Source organism: Cryptosporidium parvum, chromosome 3 (genome assembly GCF_000165345.1).
Source record: "Cryptosporidium parvum Iowa II chromosome 3, whole genome shotgun sequence".
Lineage (NCBI taxonomy): Eukaryota > Apicomplexa > Conoidasida > Eucoccidiorida > Cryptosporidiidae > Cryptosporidium > Cryptosporidium parvum.
The window spans coordinates 411,844-431,332 of NC_006982.1; the positions used below are offsets into that span (position 1 = coordinate 411,844).

Consider the following 19,489-nt stretch of genomic DNA (forward strand, 5'->3'; position numbering starts at 1 on the left):
GCCTGAGATACTGATTCATAATGCATCATCTTCCTTACTACCTCTTGATCTAATAGAATTATTTATCCACTCATTCTTGGAGTCTCCATTTCCATTTATACTGTCTGAAACATGAAGGACTTTAAAAACGCCTTTGTTTAATTGACAAACTATCGAAATTAACCTTCCTTTTTGGACGAGTTCCTCAATGAGTCCCCTATAAGTCTTTATAGTATCTTCATGGAAATTGTCACAGTTTGCATCATTCAGCTTGTCCTTGATTGAAACTCTAATATTGGAGGTTCCGTCATCCAACGTAATCATATCCAATTCTCCATCTTGATCTATCTCAACATCAACCACAAAACCGTGAATCCAACAACAATCTCCATCTTCCAGAATCTTCTCTGGAACCTCGCAGATGAACATTTTTGGTGTGATTTTCATCGTTTCCCCTCTAATTTACACACAATTACACATGAAATTAACCTTTTCCTTTAGTCCTTGCTTTTATTATTTTAATAATGAGAGATTCTGTATATTAACTAAGTTATACAACAACTTTTGTACCTCAGCTCCATTTAGTCTGTAAGAAGAAATCTTTTGGAAAAAAAACTTTCATCTCATAATTTTTTTCTTGTAATTCTTTTTCGGTACCGTACCCACATGAGTTTGCCGCTCGTTTCTAATATTTCCAATAAAAATTACGCGTTTGGCGCCAATTGTGAATTTAAAGATGAAATTAGAGTTAGAAAAAGGATAAATATTGAAATAGAAAAATCATTATGTAGATAATAATGATAAAAAGAGGAAGAACCGATTATTTGAGATAGAGGCAGAGTTTGCACACATTTACTAATTTTGCTTCATTCCTTTAGTTGGCGAGCTGAAGGTTAATAGAGGGTTAGATGGTTTAGACTCCAACTATTGTAAATAATAATATTAAGTTCGGGATTTCGAAATCGTTCGAGGGCAGAACTAAAGTAAAGATGGAGGTAAGTCTTTTTTTGAGATTGGCAATGCTTTATGTAGGGGATTACTTAACTTTCAAAATGTGTTATAGAATGAAAAAGAATACCAAAAACTGGTATCTAAGTATAAGTATGTCTCTGATATTGTAAAGGAGATAATAAATCACTGCAATTCAAAGGTAGGTATAGTCTATAGACTAAGATCAAGATTTATTTTTGTTACTTATAATATTTTGATTTTTTTATTTCGTAATGCAGAAGTTTGCGACAAGTGATTTAAGCTCAATGATTGTTCTATTGGAAGATTTAGAACAGAAAGGTATTTTTGTTGAGGTAAGACTAATGAAGTAGGAGATTTTTTATTACAGAATACAGTAGAGCTTTTATATAACTCATCTGTTTTGTGTTTTCTATAGGATTCTGATATTGAGTTTGAGAGAAAAGTGTTAGGACTTCTAGAATTTGAAATGGAGACTATGTCGAGGGAGTACGAGCAGCTTAAGAATAGTATTTTAGAACTAGCAAATGGTATTTCGAATATATCTGAGAATAAGAATCTTCCAATTCTATTAAATATATTAATGGATGGAATAGGTGCTTACAATTCTATGATAAGTAGACAATCAAACTTTACGGATTCCATGCTAGAAATGTCATTTTGGTCGATTGAGTTGATGGACACTATTTATGCAACTAATGGAGGAATGACGACTTTGTTAGATTATACTTTAGAAAAGATCCAAGACCAATTTCCATCAATATTGAATACTTTTGACGAAATAAATTACTTGGATAAATTTTCCACAAGGTATAAAATTTCAGAAATTTATAGAGGATTAGTTAGGTTAAACTTTGGACTTGACCAGAGAATTAAATCATTAGAGGAGATGATAAATAAGAGGCAGAAATCCAGGAACAAATCAAAAGCTTGGGAATTATATAATAGAGAGGAGGTGTTATTGAAGATCAACAATTTAAGAGAATTATCAGATTTCCTAAAGTATGAATTCATTTCTTTAATCAAAGATATTCTCTTTTTCTCAAAATACCTTGGAATAGATGATGAACATAATTCAGCGATTAATAGTAGCCATGAAACTGATACAGATAGCATTAAAGGGAGCTATGATGACTTAATCTCTGAAATTGAGACAGTTTGCGAGATTTTCCAAAATGGACAGGTCCACAAAACAAGAGAAATAATGGATAGGATCATATCAAATTTAGATGTAGAGGAATTTGAAGAAATACTTGGTGCATTTAACCTTTTGAATTGGCTCAAAGGTAGGGTTTCCATTTGTTTAGGTAGAAACCTTGAAAACAACATTGAAGAGATCTCAGCAATTTGCAGCAATAAACAACAAGAATCGAGCAGTAGCGACCTTGATAAAGATGATGAGAGACTATTAAATCACCAGGAGACTCGGTATTACGACGAAGACTAAAGTAGAAAAGAACAGAGAAAGATAAGGGGGAGAGAAAGAAAAAAGCCGTTACGTAATATATCGTTCATTCAAAGTAGAATGTATGCAAGCACCAGTATCATAGCCATTATAATACAGAATAATAGCTTTAGATGAATTAGGACCACGTCCTCTATTAATTGTTTTACATACAAAAATTTGATTATATTGTCATTTCAACATTAATATTCTGAGTATTAGTATTTAACCATGGATGCTGAAGGGCTTCCAATGCAGTGATTCGCTTCTTAGGACAATATTGCAACAATCTGAATAACAGATCAACCCCAGCCTGATCAAGGTTTGGAAGAAGTGCATGGAGATTCAACTTTGGATTCACCTTCCACTGAGGAAATACGCTTTTATAGCAAGGAAGCTGAGTAACCCCTGGCCAATTACTCTCATTTGCAGTTCCAAGAAGCCTGAAAATATAAAATAAAGTATCAATTTCACTGTCTCCCGGGAATATAGGCTTTCCAGAGATCATTTCTACCATAATACAGCCTACACTCCATAAGTCAACGCTACAATTATAACATCTTTGTCCAAGAAGAAGTTCAGGTGCACGGTACCATAATGTAACAACTTCGTGGGTATTTGGCTTTAAAGGAGGAGTAAAGGTTCTAGCAAGGCCAAAATCTGCAATCTTAAGAGTGTTTCCTGAATCACTTAATAATAAATTTTGTGGTTTTAAATCACGATGTAAAATCCTTTTCCCGTGGCAGAAAGCCAAACCGCTGAGTAGCTGACGTAATAGAGACTTGACCTGGTTTATAGAAAGACCCTTTTTCCTGTTTAGTCTTAAATATCTTCTCAAGTCTGTCTCGCAATACTCAAAAATAAGCCATATCTGCATGCCCGTGCATGATACTTCCAGCAGCGCTACTATATTTGGGTGTTTTAACTCTCTTAATAGGACGATTTCTCTTATAGCTGTTGAAGGCAGTCCAACTTCATCCAATATCTCATCACTGTCAAACCTAATCTTTTTTAAGGCAACAACTTCCCCAGTATCTTTTCTTAAACCTTCCCAAACAATACCATAAGTGCCTTCTCCAATCACTCTAACCATACTATAGTTTTTTTCTAGGCCTTGAGTATCTTCAAAAGTGCTTGTACATTCTGTTTGGCAGCCTACTGTGCTTGAGTGGACCTCCATTTTAAAATCTCAAAATTCTAAGTTATGGAGCTTTAGCAAATAGTAATTTATTTGTATATTTTTACTTTATTATTAAACATATCTTTATCAGAGTATTCCAAAAGTTTTTGTTAATATAATCCACCTCTTATTAATACTAATTTTTCGATATTAATATTTCACTCCTCAATTTCCTACCGTTTATGCTTCTTTATTGTTTTCTTACACCTTTTGTTTGAATTTCTTTCATAAAATAAACTGGGGAGTAACTGGAGGGAAATTTTTTGTTGCTTTTTTATTAATATTTTGTTTTTTTTAAAATAATATTTATATATAAACAAGAAAGTTGTATTATGTCTTTTCTAACTCTGAAAATTTTTTCAATTCACATTATTCTTACTTTAGATTTAGCTTAAATTCTCAATTTCTCAATAATAGTTTACTATTTTCTTAGCTTTCTCATAGAAATTATACAAAAGCCTACACAATATATTTTCAGTCATATAGTTATTTATATTTCTTCAAAATTATAATTCTTTAATTTATCGGAAATTAACCCAGGTATAGTTTGTACTTTTATTTCTTTTCCTACATAGCTTTCTTCGCATTTATCTTGTAATCATATTTGTGCATATAACTTAACTTCGCTTCCTCCCACTCATAACACACAATAGTTATTTTCCAATTTTCAGATTTATTTAGAAATTAATTAATTTTAACAACTCTTATTTTTAAAAATAAAATTGTCTCTACATGCATACATGCATTATTTATGCATTTGTTCTTTTTTATGTGGACAGCCGGTATAGGAATTTTTAAAAAAAAGTATGTAATTATTACGTGTGAAAATAAATTAGTAAAATATAATTTGAAATAATTAATTTAATCAGTTTTAATCGAGAAAATAAAGAGTAAAGATATATATTGATTAAAAAACTAAAACAATAAATACAAGAAATATATTGTAGGCGAATAAAGCCAGAATAGAAGGAATAGAGTTTGTGTTTTTTGAATCCAAGTGATTGGAATCAGAATTGATTGAAGTTGGAGAGTAGCTAATTAAAGAAACTTGAACTTCAGAACTACAATGTTTCTTACTTGTACAAGTTAAAACTTGGTCAAGATCTTTATGAGCCTTTTCGGAAGTAATAGTGCTAGATCCATCAGGGGACTCACTGTTACAGCATGTAGAAAATGGGCTTAAATCACAAGTATTTGAAACCAAACTTATGTTTTCAATACTATTACAACAACTTTCACCCAAAGATTTTTGTGAATTTTGGTAGTTAAATATTTGGTTTAAATCATTTGGTAGTTTTTTATTAGCTTTTTGGATAAATTTGGAAGTATCTTTTCCAATAAAAGTTAACATCCAAACTACATCCGATATTTCTTTAATCCCTTTAAATTTTTCATACAATCTAGTAGACAACTTATCTAAAGTATCCCAAATAAAGTAATCATAGTCGTTGAAATTATTTTCTTGTCTAACTTGTACGATATTTAATAAATGGTAAGAGCTGTTCCATTCTATTACACAACTCTCAGGGTCTCTATCTTTTATTGCAAGTGCTTTCGAAATGCTTATCTTCTGAAGATCATTATTGTTAATAATGTTATAATCATTCGAATTTGAATGCTTTATTAGAACGAAGCCCTTAATAAAGTTCAAAGAAAATGAAGAAATCAAGAGATTCAATTCATGCATGGTTAATAGAGATATTCTATCGCTATCAAGAATCCAAAAAAGCCAGTTAATAGGAGACTTTAGCTCTGCTAATGAAAACGACCAAAAAATATGAGCCATCGCTTTTGGAGTAAATGAGCAAATTTCCATCTTAGAAATTAATTCATACAAATCTGTTGGAACAATATCTGCTAATGAAAATGCATAACAAAGCATTGAAATATGTATTGGAAGAAATTTATCTATTGTTTGAATGCTCTTCCTTTTAAGGTTCTCAAATAGGTGAGGCGAAACAAGTCCGACTTTTGAATACGACCATGCAATATTTGAAATCTGTTGTGGTTCTAAATTATCAAGTTCTGAAAGTATTTTTGGTATTGCATAAACAAAAAGATTTTTATTAAATTTTCCTGCCTTTGCAAATGACCATAAAATGATGCTCAAGTTAATTGAAATAAATCTTTCTAATTGAATAATTGACTCATTACAGACGAAATCAAATATTTTATGATTATTCAATCCAAGCTTTACTAGAGACCAAGCAATATTTGACAGTTCTTTTGGAGAAAATCGACATGGAAAGTTACTCCTAAGTACTATTACATCCAAAAGAAGCCTAAATCTTTCATCTCGTTTTATTCTCCCTTTGAAGTTATTACTCTGGGATAATACAGCTAATTTGTGTAATATTGATACCATATTAATCTCATTTAAATAATAAATATGGCAATGAACAATTCCTAAAAGCTCACCAAAAGACTCAGAAGCAGTAATTATTTTGTTCATTTTTAAATTAAATACAATATGTTCGTCCCTTGAATACAATACTCCATTATTATAAGTTATATTTCTCTGCTCATAGGGCCCCGAAAATTGACCAATATAGCATTGGTGAGTTCTACTAAAATCAAAATATTGTTGAAATCCTGAGTTTGGTATAATATTTATTGGATTTGTTATAGAAATTTCATCATTGTTATGATGCAAATCTGCATTATTGCATGCTTGCATTTTGATTCGTTTGAGATTGTTTTTTTAGTACTAAATTACTGGACAACTAATTTCCAACAATAAAGTAGTACAAAATTAAATAATCATTAAAAATTCTTGCAACTTAATTGCATGTTTGTTGCAAATTTTAGTTTTTTTATTTTTATTTAGAATTTGCTCTTTTTTACTTACATGCTCGATGCCACTATTTTTAATAAATTAATTTTAAAAAAATGTTGGCGCCTATTACCTAAAAAAAAAATGCAGAATAGGTTTGTAATTAAAACTGAAAAATTAGGGTACAAATATATTAAAAAAAAAATAGATACAACTCTGTACACCTGAAAATTCATATAGTATTTTATTGGATGAATTGAAAGGTATTCTTTGATCGGTTTAACGGCAGTATTCAAATATGAAGTTAAATTTTGATTTTCAAGGAGTTTTTAAAAGTATAAACTTGAAGGAAAACCTTAATTTTAATAATTGTGTATCTGCATATAACAATATTAAGAGTTATGCAGCAAATGCATTCAAAAGCTGTGAAGATGATATTAGTTTATTCCTTGAAGGAAAGCCTTTTGTATTATCAAACATTAACTACAATGAGTTAAGTAATAAATTAATTAAGGTTAGGAAGAATATTGAAAATGGTCTTAAGGGTGGAAAGGGAGGTTTTGGAGCAACAATAAAGAGTCAGAAGAGAAAAGTAAATGTAAGAGAGCTAAGCGTTGACCTTTGTAGAGACTTAAAGACAGGAAAGCGCATCAAAGACTTAAATAAATCTGGAAATAATGTTGAAAGTAAAGTCGAGGGTAGTTCTAGAACAAAAAGTTCAAGTTCTACTAATAGTGGTAGTATTAGTAGAAATTCTAAAGTTCTAGAAAATTCATGTTCTATAGTCAATTCTGAAAATGAGTTGTTAACTCAATATCAGTCCCATGTTTTAAATTTAGAGAATAAATGGAAGAATATTTCAAAATCTGTTGATTTTGGCATGAATAATTTGAACCAAAAAGTTAATGTTTGAATTCTTCTCTTGTATACAAGAGGAAGAAAAGTTGTGTTTTCTAATCCACTGATACTTTCATTTATTGTAAATAACCAAATAGTTCACGTTTTAAGTTAAAATCAAATTTCAATTAGTTTTTATAATACCTTATTTAATTAATTTCCCCCCCCCCCTTTTATTTTTTAATACCGGTATTATTTTCATGTGGATAATTGTATTAGTTGTCAGAATGCATGCACGCAATTTTTATGTCATTTTTTACATGCAGAGAAATTAGCAATAAAAATCGTAATAAAGGAATAGAAAAATCATTCCTATTGTATACAAAAAAAAGAATAAGAAATTACTGCGATATTAAACTAAGATAAAAATTTGATAAAATATAGCTCGGATAATAAAAGGTAGAATTTATTTGGTAAAATGCTATATTTGAAGTTTATATTAAATATTCTTATCTTTTTTGCAGGCAAAACACTCTCGGAGCCTCTTCCATTTTCATCGGATGAGGTTACCGTTGTTCCATTTCCTCCTTTCATCCCAGTAGCAGGAGGTTATGTACCAGAGCCACAAAATAATGGAACAACTATTGATTACGTCCAAAAAAGTAGGAATGACTACTTTGGGAGTGAGTTAAGCCAAATAGTAAACTCCCCAAACTTTCATCTGGTCACTATTCAAAATGGAGAACAAAATAAACAAGTTTGGGCGTTTGTACTTGGAAATGAAAAGAAAGTATTTGCATATAGAACAGAAAACATAAGTATTACTGATCCACTACATCTGGGAAGTAATTGGAATGTTATCAGTAATAGTGAATCGAACGTTTGGCCAGTAAAAATGAGATTTGTATACCCTTCTTGCCACAATATGGTTAAAGATAAGGATGAAGAAGGGGTGGATTGCGGAGGTCCTTGTAAACCTTGTAATATGTTTAACAGTTGTAGAATTGGGCTGGATGATCTAAGAACACATAAAATTTTAAAGTACTCCACATGTATTGGTGAGTTGAAACATGGAGAGTTTTGTTCTCTCACATGTCCTGTTGGATATAGAATGAAAGACTTAACCAAGATGAAGAGTGAAATTTATTCTCAGTGTTATGATGGAAGGCTCAACCAACTGATATTTGGGAATATGCAAGCCCCAATGACAGGAGAAAGCTACTATTCAAGAGAATATAGAGGATTTAGAAACATGTTGGAAAGTGAGGTGAGTCATTTGGATCAGGAGTTTAATGAACTGTGTGAGTCTCCCTTTGAATATATGTGTAAATATATTTCTTTAAGGTTAAAAAGGTCATCTTTGGAAGAGGATGGAGAAGGAATAAATTATAGAATGCCTTGTGAGGGAATTTTTACGGCAGTACCAAGATATCATGGTAAAAAGAGCTATTGGGTGTCAGTCAATTCAAGAGGTGAAAGAGTTACTTTATTTTGGAAGGAAAATACTTGGATATGTGTAAACACCCTCTCAAATTCTGTATTGGGTTATATTCAGGATTCAAATCCAGCTTTATTGTTATCTGAAGAGCATATGAGTAATTTAGTTTGGATACCATGGTCAGAAAATGGTCCTTTAAATCAAAATAGGTCATATGTTATATTAAGATGTAGTAAAAAGAAGCCAAGAGAAGTTCCAGGTAGATGTAATTCACTTACAATGCAAGGTTGGAATTACGGAACCAATTACAATGGTATATGGGTATCTGTTGGTGAAAGTACTGATATTTTTAATGGAGATATAAGAGGTATATATATTAAGCCATATAGCAATTTAGTATTACTATATAATATGTATAAATTACAATGGGAAATATATGAACGCTTGGGGGATGTTTCATATGAAAAATTGAAGCAAGTAATGCGACAAGATGGAAAGATTAAAGATAGAGTATTGAATGAAGAAAACACTTATCTTAAGGAGAACAATAAAGGATGGGTACTTAGAGCAATGAATCCACACCCAAATCCTTCTCCTCCTAAGGGAAAATGGCTCACTACACCAAAAAGTAATTTTGAGGAAGAAAATATATTGCAAATAAAATACTATCATATTGATGTTTATTGTGATTCAAGCGTAACTACTCTATCTGGTGGTGATGTTCATCTTAGTCCAATAAAGCTGGTAAGAGCAATAAATGAGGATCCTGTTGTATGTTCATCAGAGAAGCCAGTAACTAGCTTTTCACTCAATTTGGACTTTTCAAATTTAGCATTCAAACCAAGAAATAGTTATATTGATAGGTATGATGGTAGATTTTCTGGAAATGGTTGCAAGTATATGGAAGTTAAAGGAACCACAATAGAGGCAACGGAGTGCTCAGGATTCTTTAGAAAAGAGGAGTTAACTCAGGGTGAAACCATTTGGAAGAAGATTGCGAGCAACTCTAGAATTGTATTATTTTATTGGACAGGAATTAAATGGATTTGTACAAGAAATGATAGTAGTAATACGATACTTGGATATATTGACAATGAAGAACAGGAAGAAGGGTATTGGTTGAATAAGATTGATTCTTCAGCAGGAGCTTACATAAAGACAAGAACAACATTGAAATGTTTTAAAAATCATCCTCAGGAATCAGGAGCTGAACATTCTTGTAACAGGGCATTATTGAAAGGCTGGCCTATTGGAATGGAAGCTTTAAATGGAAATTGGGACTTGAATAGATATGAAGTTTATATTGAAGGAAACAAAAATGGAGATGAATTGAGCAGGAGTAAGAAGGAAATTAAATACTATGAACACAGGAGATCTGATGGATGTAAATTATATCTTTATTTTGATGATAATGTGGGCTACACAGTTATTACTAATAATCATCCAAAAAGCAGACCAGAATTGGAAAACAAGAAAGACAAAAAGAATAAATATATTGCAATTTATAAGGACGAACTTCAGGGAACTCCTATATTAAAAGGACAAGATTCTCATCACGTTCAATGGCTATATTATCCAATTGATGAAGATAATATGGCAAATTTGAGTTCTCCAAGAGCGCTTTCTAGTACATATATTTACACTAAATGCCGAGATAATGAAGAGCATTATTCTAAAAGACAAAATAGTCAAGGAAGAGGTTTTGATGAAGAAGATATGAATAATTCTATTAATTTTAGTAATGAAGGAGAGAATAAGAACAATTCTCAATTACAAAATACAAGTACAAAGAAACAAAATAGAGTTTCATTGGGAGGTAGAAAGCTAGCTAAAGGTAAATCAATTAGCAAAATTTCTCAATGTAGTGAATACAAAATTATGGGATTTAATAAGCCTTTGGAATCTTTAAATGGAATTTGGAAAAGGGATGAAAGTTATCCAAAACAAGGAGAGACTTCATCTGCAGAATCAATCTTGGAACTTTATAAATGTACAAATAGTAATGACAAGGATATTTATATTTATTATTCGGAGGCTCCTTTAAATAAGACTGGATGGTTTTTGGACTATGATCTTAATCCATTGAATGGTTTCATTGCATTGGGGACTAATAGCACTTCAGATGGATTAACATCTTCTTGGAGACTTTGGAGTTTAACAGAAAAGAAATGGAATAATTTGGACCTTAGTTTGGAATGCCAAGATCAAACTAATAATTCTAATGTTAATAATAAAAAGACAATTTTTACTACTACTGATAGCAAAGTATTGGTGAATGGATTTGAAGTATTGGAGAGTGAATCTCCAAAAGAATTGAGTATAATTCCTTTTGAAGATGTGGAGGATCATATAAAAACCGCACCAATTCGTGAAATGCCAATACCATTTTTCACTGCAAGCTTACCATTAATAGGACAATTAGCAGCAAATGCTTTTCCTATGATAAAAGGTATATCAAGCTTAGCTCCAAAGAAGCCAAAGCCAACAAATGAAGATTTATTAGGATCACCAGTGACAGCATCAGCAATTTTACCCAACTTGGACATATTTTCAACTGCTGAACAATTAAGACAAAATATTACAAAGAGCAGACAAAATGAAAGGCCTAGTATATATTATGATCCATCTTTACTTCCTCGAAATAGTATGAATGGAAATAATATTCCTTCAGTAATGCCTTATGATCAATTTGGCCCTCCTGTGAATATGTATAATCCAAGAAATGACATTCCCAACTATAACTACTTGCCAGGACAACACAATATGTTTTATTCTCCTATAGGGCCTGGAAACATTCATAACAATAATATGTTTGATCCCAGTCTGGGTCCAAGCAATAACTATTTTTATAATCCGTACAATAATAATAATTTCAATGGTATTCAACAACAACAAAACACTGGAAATGAGATGAGAGATATTTCTTACTTGAATAATCAGCAGCAACAGCAACAACAACTTCTTCAGCAACAACAGGAACTACAGAAGGAGCAACTTGAACAGCAGCAACAGTTGCAATCTCAGCAGCAACAGCAACAGCAGAAATTACAAAAGCAGCAGCTAGAGCAGTTTTACCATCCAACTCAAAATGCACAACAAATTAATGAAATACCAACATTGGCAGGAGATCATGAAAGCGTTAATGGCCAACTATTATACTATGTAAACGGAAATTTTAGCCAAGGAGGGAATAATTTGGAGATACCTGTTTCTACAAGCACAACTACTACCACAACAACTACCACCACAACCACAACAACTACTACTACCACAACAACAACTACCACCACAACCACAAGTACAACTACCACCACAACTACTACCACCACAACTACTACTACCACAACCACAACTATTGCTACTACTACTGAAATTGAAAATTCAAATAGAGATAACATGATTCCAGGAATTTCAGAAGAGGGAAGGAAAGAGTGTCCTGAAGATAAAGAGTGGGTAGTGGAGCATGGAAAGTTATTAACTGAATCAGGGAGCATAACAAATAAGTACAAGGTGATAATTGTGAGCATTTTGTATCAAGAAGATTTAAAGCTAAATTATTTACAAGGAGTATATAGTTTCAACGGGATTTTCAATGGCAGACCTTCATATAGACATTTTGTAAATGGAGTAAGAAATGAATCAAATAATCTTCCAGAGTTAAAAACTTCAAATTTGGATGTTTCACTTTTTTATGACAAGAGATTAAGGTCATGGATATTCGGAGATTTAGAGAATATTGGTTATAATACAGAAGAGTCAATATATATAAGAAGCTCACAAAGTGACTGTCTTGTTCCATGGGACTCCACGATTACATGGAAAAATGCAAGTAATTCAGCTTCTTTACCATTAATTATTTCAGTAAGAGCAGGAGAAAGCATTAATTATTAAAATATTTAATATTCAACAATACAAACAAGTTAAAAGTAATAAATCCAATTCTATTAATACCTAATTGCAGTTTTGAGTTATGAATAAATTCCATACTTATTCGCACCGAGTTTAAACTAATAAATATTACTATTTAATTATGCAGTTAATCTCAAAAAAATTGGGCGCCAACCTCTGGCGCCAATTACAGGCAATGTGCAATAATATAACTGATCAAATAATAAATGTAAATATTATTAAAGAATAAATTGAGCTAATACTGGCGAAGGGACAAGCAAAATTTTTTTTTTTTCAACAAAAAAAGAAATTTAAAGAATTGTGAGATAAAGAAAAGTGGTGTATTAACAATTGGATGAAATAGAAGGGTTTGTATAAATAAATGTTCATTTTCAGCAGCATAAACTTTTGGAGAAAGCTATAGCTATAAAATAAATGGAAGGATTATTAAGAATTTTACAATATATAGACAATAATTTTTGAAAGTGAATATTGTATTTTTATTTGAACCAAACTTTGGACAAAATTGTGGTTTCAAATCAAAGAAAATCAAGAATAACTATATATATATATATATATATATATTTCCTAATATTTTATGTCTTTTTTTGGGAAAATATATAAGGGGTTAATTGTGCTATTGAATAAAAATTCTAAAAATAAATAAACTTCGTTAAAAGGGTTTGGCTTTGAAATATAAAGGAAAATTGATTTAGATATGCATAAAAGTAAGTCTTTGGATAATTATCAAGAATGGGATAATAAATTGGCAGAGGAATATGAATATTCTCCATTAATTATTACAGAAAAAATAAGTGAATATACAATGCCAAGTGAAATTTTGCTCTATAATCCAACAGAAGATGATATATTTACCAAATTTCATGCGGGATCTTCAAATGAGTTCAAAATTCGTCAAATATTTCTACATGTTGATTTACTTGAACAAGAAGAAGAAATGTTGATTGAATTTGATAACTTTTTAACTAAAAATTGTATAAAGTTACCAGAATTTATTAAACCTTTAATTTTAAGAGTTTTAATGTTTAATAAAAGACGTCATCCTAACACTTATATACAAAGATCAATGAATCATTTAATTAGTATGTTTAAATGGAGGGTTTCAACTTATCCATTAAGTGATATGGAAAGTAATTTAAGAGAAGATTTAGAATCTGGAATCATATATTGGCATGGGAGAGATTATTGTTTAAGACCAATCTTAACAATAAGATTATCAAAAGTTAATAAACATTTTCCATTAGAAAGATTTATTAGATTAATAGTATTTTGTATGGAATGGGGAATGAGATATTTAATGTGCCCTGGTAAAGTTGAAACATGTTTGGCTCTTATTGATATGAAAGGAGTGAGCTTGACCTCTTTTCCAATTTCCACAATGAGTGAAATTTCATCATTATTAACAAATCAATATTCTTTCAGACTTTATAGAATGTTTATACTACATGATTCACTTTTCATTCAAACTGTTTGGAGTTTAATGAAGCAATTTCTTACAGATTTACAACAGCACAAAATTGTATTAAGCAGAAATGAGATAAAAACTCAGTTATTCAAAACTGTCCATCCAAATCAAGTTGAAGAACATTTTGGTGGATTACAAAAGAATAAAACTTTTCCATTTTATCCCTTTATTTTTCCATCTGGACCTTTTTCTGATCCAAAATTACATCCAAATAATGGTTTTACACGTGTTGTTAATCAATGTAATATTGAACAAATGGATAATTTTTCCAAAGTTACTAATTGCCATCTCTTATTTAATAAATTTAATGTTCTTGGTAAGCTATATTACAATGGTAACAAACATAATAAAATTCTTTGGGATGAAAAAGGACTTGAAGAGCTTAATGATACAATTTCATCTTTTTTAAATATTAATTTAGATGATGATAAAAATTCATTCAGCTTTGATAAAAACTCTAATCATTTAAATAGTAATATTAAATCAGCTAATAATCATGATCATTATTATAATAATAATCATAATTATTATGTGGGTAATAATAACAATAATAACAATAATAATAATAACAATCATCATCATCATCATCATCAACATCGTCATCAACATCATCATGACAATAATAATAATCTTCTTCATAACAGTAATAATGATTTTTCAATCAATGAAATATTAAACTCAGATAAGAAAAATAATGATGATATTGAACAGATAGAAAAGTTGGAATTAAAGAGTTATTTAATGGAGCATACAGATAATATGAAATTAGATAATTTGTCAATACCAAATCAAAAGATACAATCTACTAATAATGAGGATAGAGATTTATCAGCTGAAATTAATATTGGTATAATCAATACAATTAATATGAATACAGATATTGCTAATATTGGTGATATGAGCCAACATTTTATAAGAGAATATTCAGTCTTATCAGAATCTCCAAATTTAGCAGAAAATATTGCAATGATTATTGAAGATTCTCAGAGTTTCTTTTCTGCTTCTTCAAGTTTGTATATTAATGAAGATAATGATGAAAATCCATGTGTTGAAGATTTTCATCATAATTTAATAATTGATAATCCTTGTTGTGATCATAATGTATTTCAATCTTTTGGAGTTTTACCAATAGCTATGGAAAGCTTTAAAAATTCAGGAAAAAAATCAAAAAGTTGTTTAAAGTCTTCAAATTATTGTAAAAATTCGAATATTGTTAATGAAGAAAATAATAAATCCAATTTAATTAACACATATAATCCAAAAACTTCAAATAATGCAATACTGAATAATTTTATTGAAGAAAATGGAATAATAAATAATAAAGAACTTTCGAATCAAACAAAAAGTTTGAAGGATGTTAATAAAAAAAATAATAATAATATTAATGACAATAGTTCATATATTATAAGTAATGACATATTACGAGATTATGACCAAATTGTACCAAAGAGGTCAAATTTGAGTTTATCTTCACCAATTATTGATATCAATCCTCCTGTTTCAGCTTTAAATACTTCATCTTCTCGTATAAGTTCAATGGAAAATACTAAATTGAATGATTCTTTTAGTTATATAGGTAAATCTCATGAGAGCCAGAAAATTTCAAGAAAGAGCAAAATTAAATCAAAGATTTCTAGAGTAATTAATAAAATAAAAAATAGAACTTCTATTATTGAGAATGAATAAGATTTAAAATATTATATATTGTTCAAATAGAAAATGTGTTTTATTATTTCTTCCTAAATGTTGAGATTTTTATTCATCATAAATTTTCATTTTATTTCAAGATTCATATAATATTAAAGATTAATTAAAATTGTAAGGAAACACAATAAAGAAAGTAGATAAAATATTCTTTCGTTTTAATAGATTTCGACTAACTTTTTTCTTTTCCAATATTCAAATATAAATGATGTATTTCTAATGAAACTCTTGATTAACTAATACATTAATATTGTAAGCACATATTTTACAAATAATATACCTAATAATTCAAAATTTGTATATTGTTTCATTTTTATCAATGGAAATAATTAAATCATAAAAAAACTATAAAAAATTGTGGGCGGGGGATTGGGCGGGAAACTCGTTTATATTTAATTATTTTAATGGCTAATATAATTAATTATTAGTAAATATAAAGCGTGGGAATAAAGCGAATTAAATAAAGGTGAATGAATAAAATAAGAGTTAAATTTAGAACATTTTCAGTGAGTGAGCGAGTGCAAAAAAGAAGGAAATAAAGAAAGGAATATATATATATATATATAATATATATGTATGTGTAGAAATATATCATATATTATGCATATATATTTATATTATATATATTATATATCTCTATGTAAAGAGAAATTGAACGTAAGAAAATAGAAATACAAGTGCCAAGAATAAATTTCAGGCCATTGTCTATATGAATTCTTAAGAACAAGTTAGTATTTTTTTCTTTTTAGCAAAAACTAAAGCAAGGATGATTTCGAATGAAGGTTTGATCACAGTATACTATTTCATACCGTCAGATGGCGATAAAGAGAATAATCCTAATACATTTAAAGTGAAAGGAACTCATTCAACTCTTACAACAAAACAAATAAAAGATTCATTTCCATTACCTGGAATTTATTACTTTAGATTTAAAGTACGTGTTGGGAATACTTACGCATGGATGGATCCTTTAAATGATGATGATATTGTGCCACTATACGATGATGCAATTATAGCAAAGGTTTTGAGAATCAACTGGGACTACAAAAATAAATTTACCCAGAGATTAAATAACAAACAAGACGCTTATTCAATTTCATCAGGTGTAATTCCTTCTCCCAACTCTTTGAATCAAGCATTTTATCAATCACAACCACCTTCACAGGCTTCCCAACCCCACCATCCATCTTCACCTCCTCCTCCTCCCCCACCTCCACCGCCACCACCACCACCGCCTCCAGTTTTGAGGCATTCAGTGACGGCTTCAGCTACAATTCCATCATCATCAAACTCAAATAATATTGACTTAATTGACTTAAACTGTGAACATTCTAAATGGAATTCAAATTCTGGATACATTTAAAGTTTAAATGCAAATTAAAGAGATTTTGATTAAGGGTTTTTTTTTTCTTTCTAAATCTAAATATACATAAGTAATTGAGAATACATAATTAAACTATAATAGAGATAATATTCGCTTATAATAGTACGGTTTATAAAGATTTTCAAAGTCTTTATTTCCTTTAATTTGGAATTTTGAAAATTTTACCTTCAAAAATATAATTTTTTTAAAATAATTTTTGTAAGATATGCCATTTGGTAATAATGCATGCAAAAAACTTTGTTCTAATACCGGCGACACGTAATTATTTTATACCATAATTCTTTAAAATTTAATAATTGGCAATATTTTAAAAATTTGGAGATTTTCTAATTGTATGCTTTTGTTCTTGTTTGGTTTATTAGAAAATTCGATTAACTTTTTTTCCTCGATTCTCTTCCTCTCACTTTCTCTTAAAATACTTTTGCTTCAAATGAATTTAAATTTTCTATATATTGATTATAAAAAAGTTGAAAACGTTATCATATCTTAAAATCATTTCAAGAGTAAAAAAAAGTTGTATGTTGAAATATTATTAAAAGTGAATTTATCAAATAATTTAAGACAAATCAAAATTTACAAATAATTCAAACTAATAATAAAGAATAAAATTATACATGTTCATTTTTTTCAATCAAAAATAATTTTGTCCATTGACAATTAATTACTTCTGCCACGTAATGTTTTTTAAAGCACTGCATGCATTTTAAACATCGAAATTACGTGGCAAGAATAGATACATTCTCAAATACAAAAAAACTGTAAACGAATAGCGAACCAAAGAAACTATTATATATCAAAACAAATAATAGAAAAAGCACTTAGGAACTCTTTCTGTATTTAACTACACGCAAAAATAATGTGTGCAATCCGTCACTTGAACTTTATTTTAAGCAACTTTTAATAAAAGCCTATTGAATATTTATATGCGAACAAAAAAACTATTAGCAGATACGGTAAAATAATACAAATCACCGAATAATTGAAATAATGGAATCCCTTGCATCTTTGAAAAATAAACAGTAAATTTCTCCGTCTATTAAACTGACGAAACACCAATAACAAAAATTTAATATAGAATTCAGATTATTGGTGAGCTTTTCACCGTATTCGGCTTGAATATATTGAAGAGCACTTCACCTCTGCTAAAGTCCTCATAATAATGTCCAATAGTCTGGAATAAAGAACGTTGCAACGTCAATTAATTAGTATCCCTGAGATACGAGGTACTCGGCTAGTTGCAGAGCAACCTTCTTGCAATTACCTGATGATTGATCCTTGGATTCGTCGTAAACTGCAACAACAACAGTACCGTTTTGAGTATCAACTAAAAAACATCCACCTTGAGGTCTGTTACAAAATGTAACATGAACGGTAGCATCGTTTTGCTGGAAGTCCTTCTCTACACGGATAATCTTATATTTGTTTCCTCCGACCCAAACGCCGTTTGGTGCCTTACCTTCGGAGATTGCTTGGCATAGTGTAGTTTGATCATTAATTAATTCAGCAGCCTCTGAAACTCCGTCAGATTGAATAACATTCTCTTCATGATCTTCTCTAACAAGAGTCTTCCAGGCATCACCTTGATCAGCAGAAGCAGCATAGAATGCACCATCTATTGAACAAAGACCACCAGCACATACACTACCGGTGTCAATTAACCATTCTTTGACCATATCATCCCATTCAGACATCTTTAATTAATTAAGTAAAATATAAAAATAGCGGAGTAAAAGATAAAATAATATAAGTTCTGATTGAGCTAAAATAACTTTTACAAAACTGTTTGAATTATGAAATTTTCCCTAATATTGCTTTTTTGACATGTATTTACTATGGATTTTACACGCATATACGCGTCCCAAAAAAAAAAACAAATCAACGTCTTGTCTATACCGCCAGTAAAGTGTAAAATTGTAAAATAATTATAATTACGTTTAATGTGTATAGGTATATATAAAACGAGAAATTTTTTTTTTTTTTTTTACTGATGTATATCAAGTAATTTAAAAGGTGTAAAAGCTAGGAATAATTATTAAAACGTAAATTCAGATTTTCACTACGCATTGTATACACTAGAAAATTTTTTCAAGAATGAAAAGTGGCATTGATATATTAATTAAATTAGTAGGCAGATAAGCTACGGGTCAAAATATCCGACTTAATGTCAAAAATTATTCATTTTTAGATTGCATTAGAGGACGTTATTATTACTAACGTTATAATAATTACAGGATATCTATTATGTAGGAAAGTATTTGTATCAACGTTATTATGATATTACCCTCAACTTTTTCTATTTTATTATTTATTATCTCCGAATGATTTTGAAGTAGTAATTTATTTTAAAGAAAAATTAAATATATTGAATTATTGTATGAGAAAAAATAGAACTTGATAAACTTGTTTA

General features: G+C 29.7%; 9 protein-coding genes across 9 annotated transcripts; 5 read left to right on the forward strand and 4 right to left on the reverse strand.

Annotated features, from left to right (window-relative positions):
- Positions 1-15: 15 nt before the first annotated feature.
- Positions 16-426, reverse strand: cgd3_1490 (hypothetical protein; the record flags this gene model as incomplete). The annotated part of the gene is made up of 1 exon (XM_626724.1): positions 16-426. One exon carries the CDS (start codon positions 424-426, stop codon positions 16-18), a length of 411 nt encoding a protein of 136 aa, XP_626724.1.
- Positions 427-1,417: 991 nt separating this feature from the next.
- cgd3_1500 (hypothetical protein) lies at positions 1,418-2,395 on the forward strand (the record flags this gene model as incomplete). The annotated part of the gene is made up of 1 exon (XM_626725.1): positions 1,418-2,395. One exon carries the CDS (start codon positions 1,418-1,420, stop codon positions 2,393-2,395), a length of 978 nt encoding a protein of 325 aa, XP_626725.1.
- Positions 2,396-2,576: 181 nt separating this feature from the next.
- Positions 2,577-3,572, reverse strand: cgd3_1510 (cyclin-dependent kinase 3, putative; the record flags this gene model as incomplete). The annotated part of the gene is made up of 1 exon (XM_001388064.1): positions 2,577-3,572. The coding sequence occupies one exon, from the start codon at positions 3,570-3,572 to the stop codon at positions 2,577-2,579; it is 996 nt and encodes a 331-aa protein (XP_001388101.1).
- A 907-nt stretch (positions 3,573-4,479) lies between these two features.
- On the reverse strand, positions 4,480-6,249 carry cgd3_1520 (hypothetical protein with transmembrane or GPI anchor sequence at carboxy terminus; the record flags this gene model as incomplete). The annotated part of the gene is made up of 1 exon (XM_626726.1): positions 4,480-6,249. The coding sequence occupies one exon, from the start codon at positions 6,247-6,249 to the stop codon at positions 4,480-4,482; it is 1,770 nt and encodes a 589-aa protein (XP_626726.1).
- A 394-nt stretch (positions 6,250-6,643) lies between these two features.
- On the forward strand, positions 6,644-7,258 carry cgd3_1530 (hypothetical protein; the record flags this gene model as incomplete). The annotated part of the gene is made up of 1 exon (XM_626727.1): positions 6,644-7,258. The coding sequence occupies one exon, from the start codon at positions 6,644-6,646 to the stop codon at positions 7,256-7,258; it is 615 nt and encodes a 204-aa protein (XP_626727.1).
- A 402-nt stretch (positions 7,259-7,660) lies between these two features.
- cgd3_1540 (large protein with signal peptide. cysteine-rich, threonine-rich, possible mucin) lies at positions 7,661-12,511 on the forward strand (the record flags this gene model as incomplete). Its single annotated transcript, XM_626728.1, has 1 exon — positions 7,661-12,511. One exon carries the CDS (start codon positions 7,661-7,663, stop codon positions 12,509-12,511), a length of 4,851 nt encoding a protein of 1,616 aa, XP_626728.1.
- Positions 12,512-13,226: 715 nt separating this feature from the next.
- Positions 13,227-15,680, forward strand: cgd3_1550 (sec14 domain containing protein; the record flags this gene model as incomplete). Its single annotated transcript, XM_626729.1, has 1 exon — positions 13,227-15,680. One exon carries the CDS (start codon positions 13,227-13,229, stop codon positions 15,678-15,680), a length of 2,454 nt encoding a protein of 817 aa, XP_626729.1.
- Positions 15,681-16,464: 784 nt separating this feature from the next.
- On the forward strand, positions 16,465-17,061 carry cgd3_1560 (apicomplexan specific region near N-terminus; the record flags this gene model as incomplete). Its single annotated transcript, XM_626730.1, has 1 exon — positions 16,465-17,061. The coding sequence occupies one exon, from the start codon at positions 16,465-16,467 to the stop codon at positions 17,059-17,061; it is 597 nt and encodes a 198-aa protein (XP_626730.1).
- A 1,223-nt stretch (positions 17,062-18,284) lies between these two features.
- On the reverse strand, positions 18,285-18,773 carry cgd3_1570 (sporozoite antigen, putative; the record flags this gene model as incomplete). The annotated part of the gene is made up of 1 exon (XM_001388065.1): positions 18,285-18,773. The coding sequence occupies one exon, from the start codon at positions 18,771-18,773 to the stop codon at positions 18,285-18,287; it is 489 nt and encodes a 162-aa protein (XP_001388102.1).
- Between the last annotated feature and the right edge of the window lie 716 nt (positions 18,774-19,489).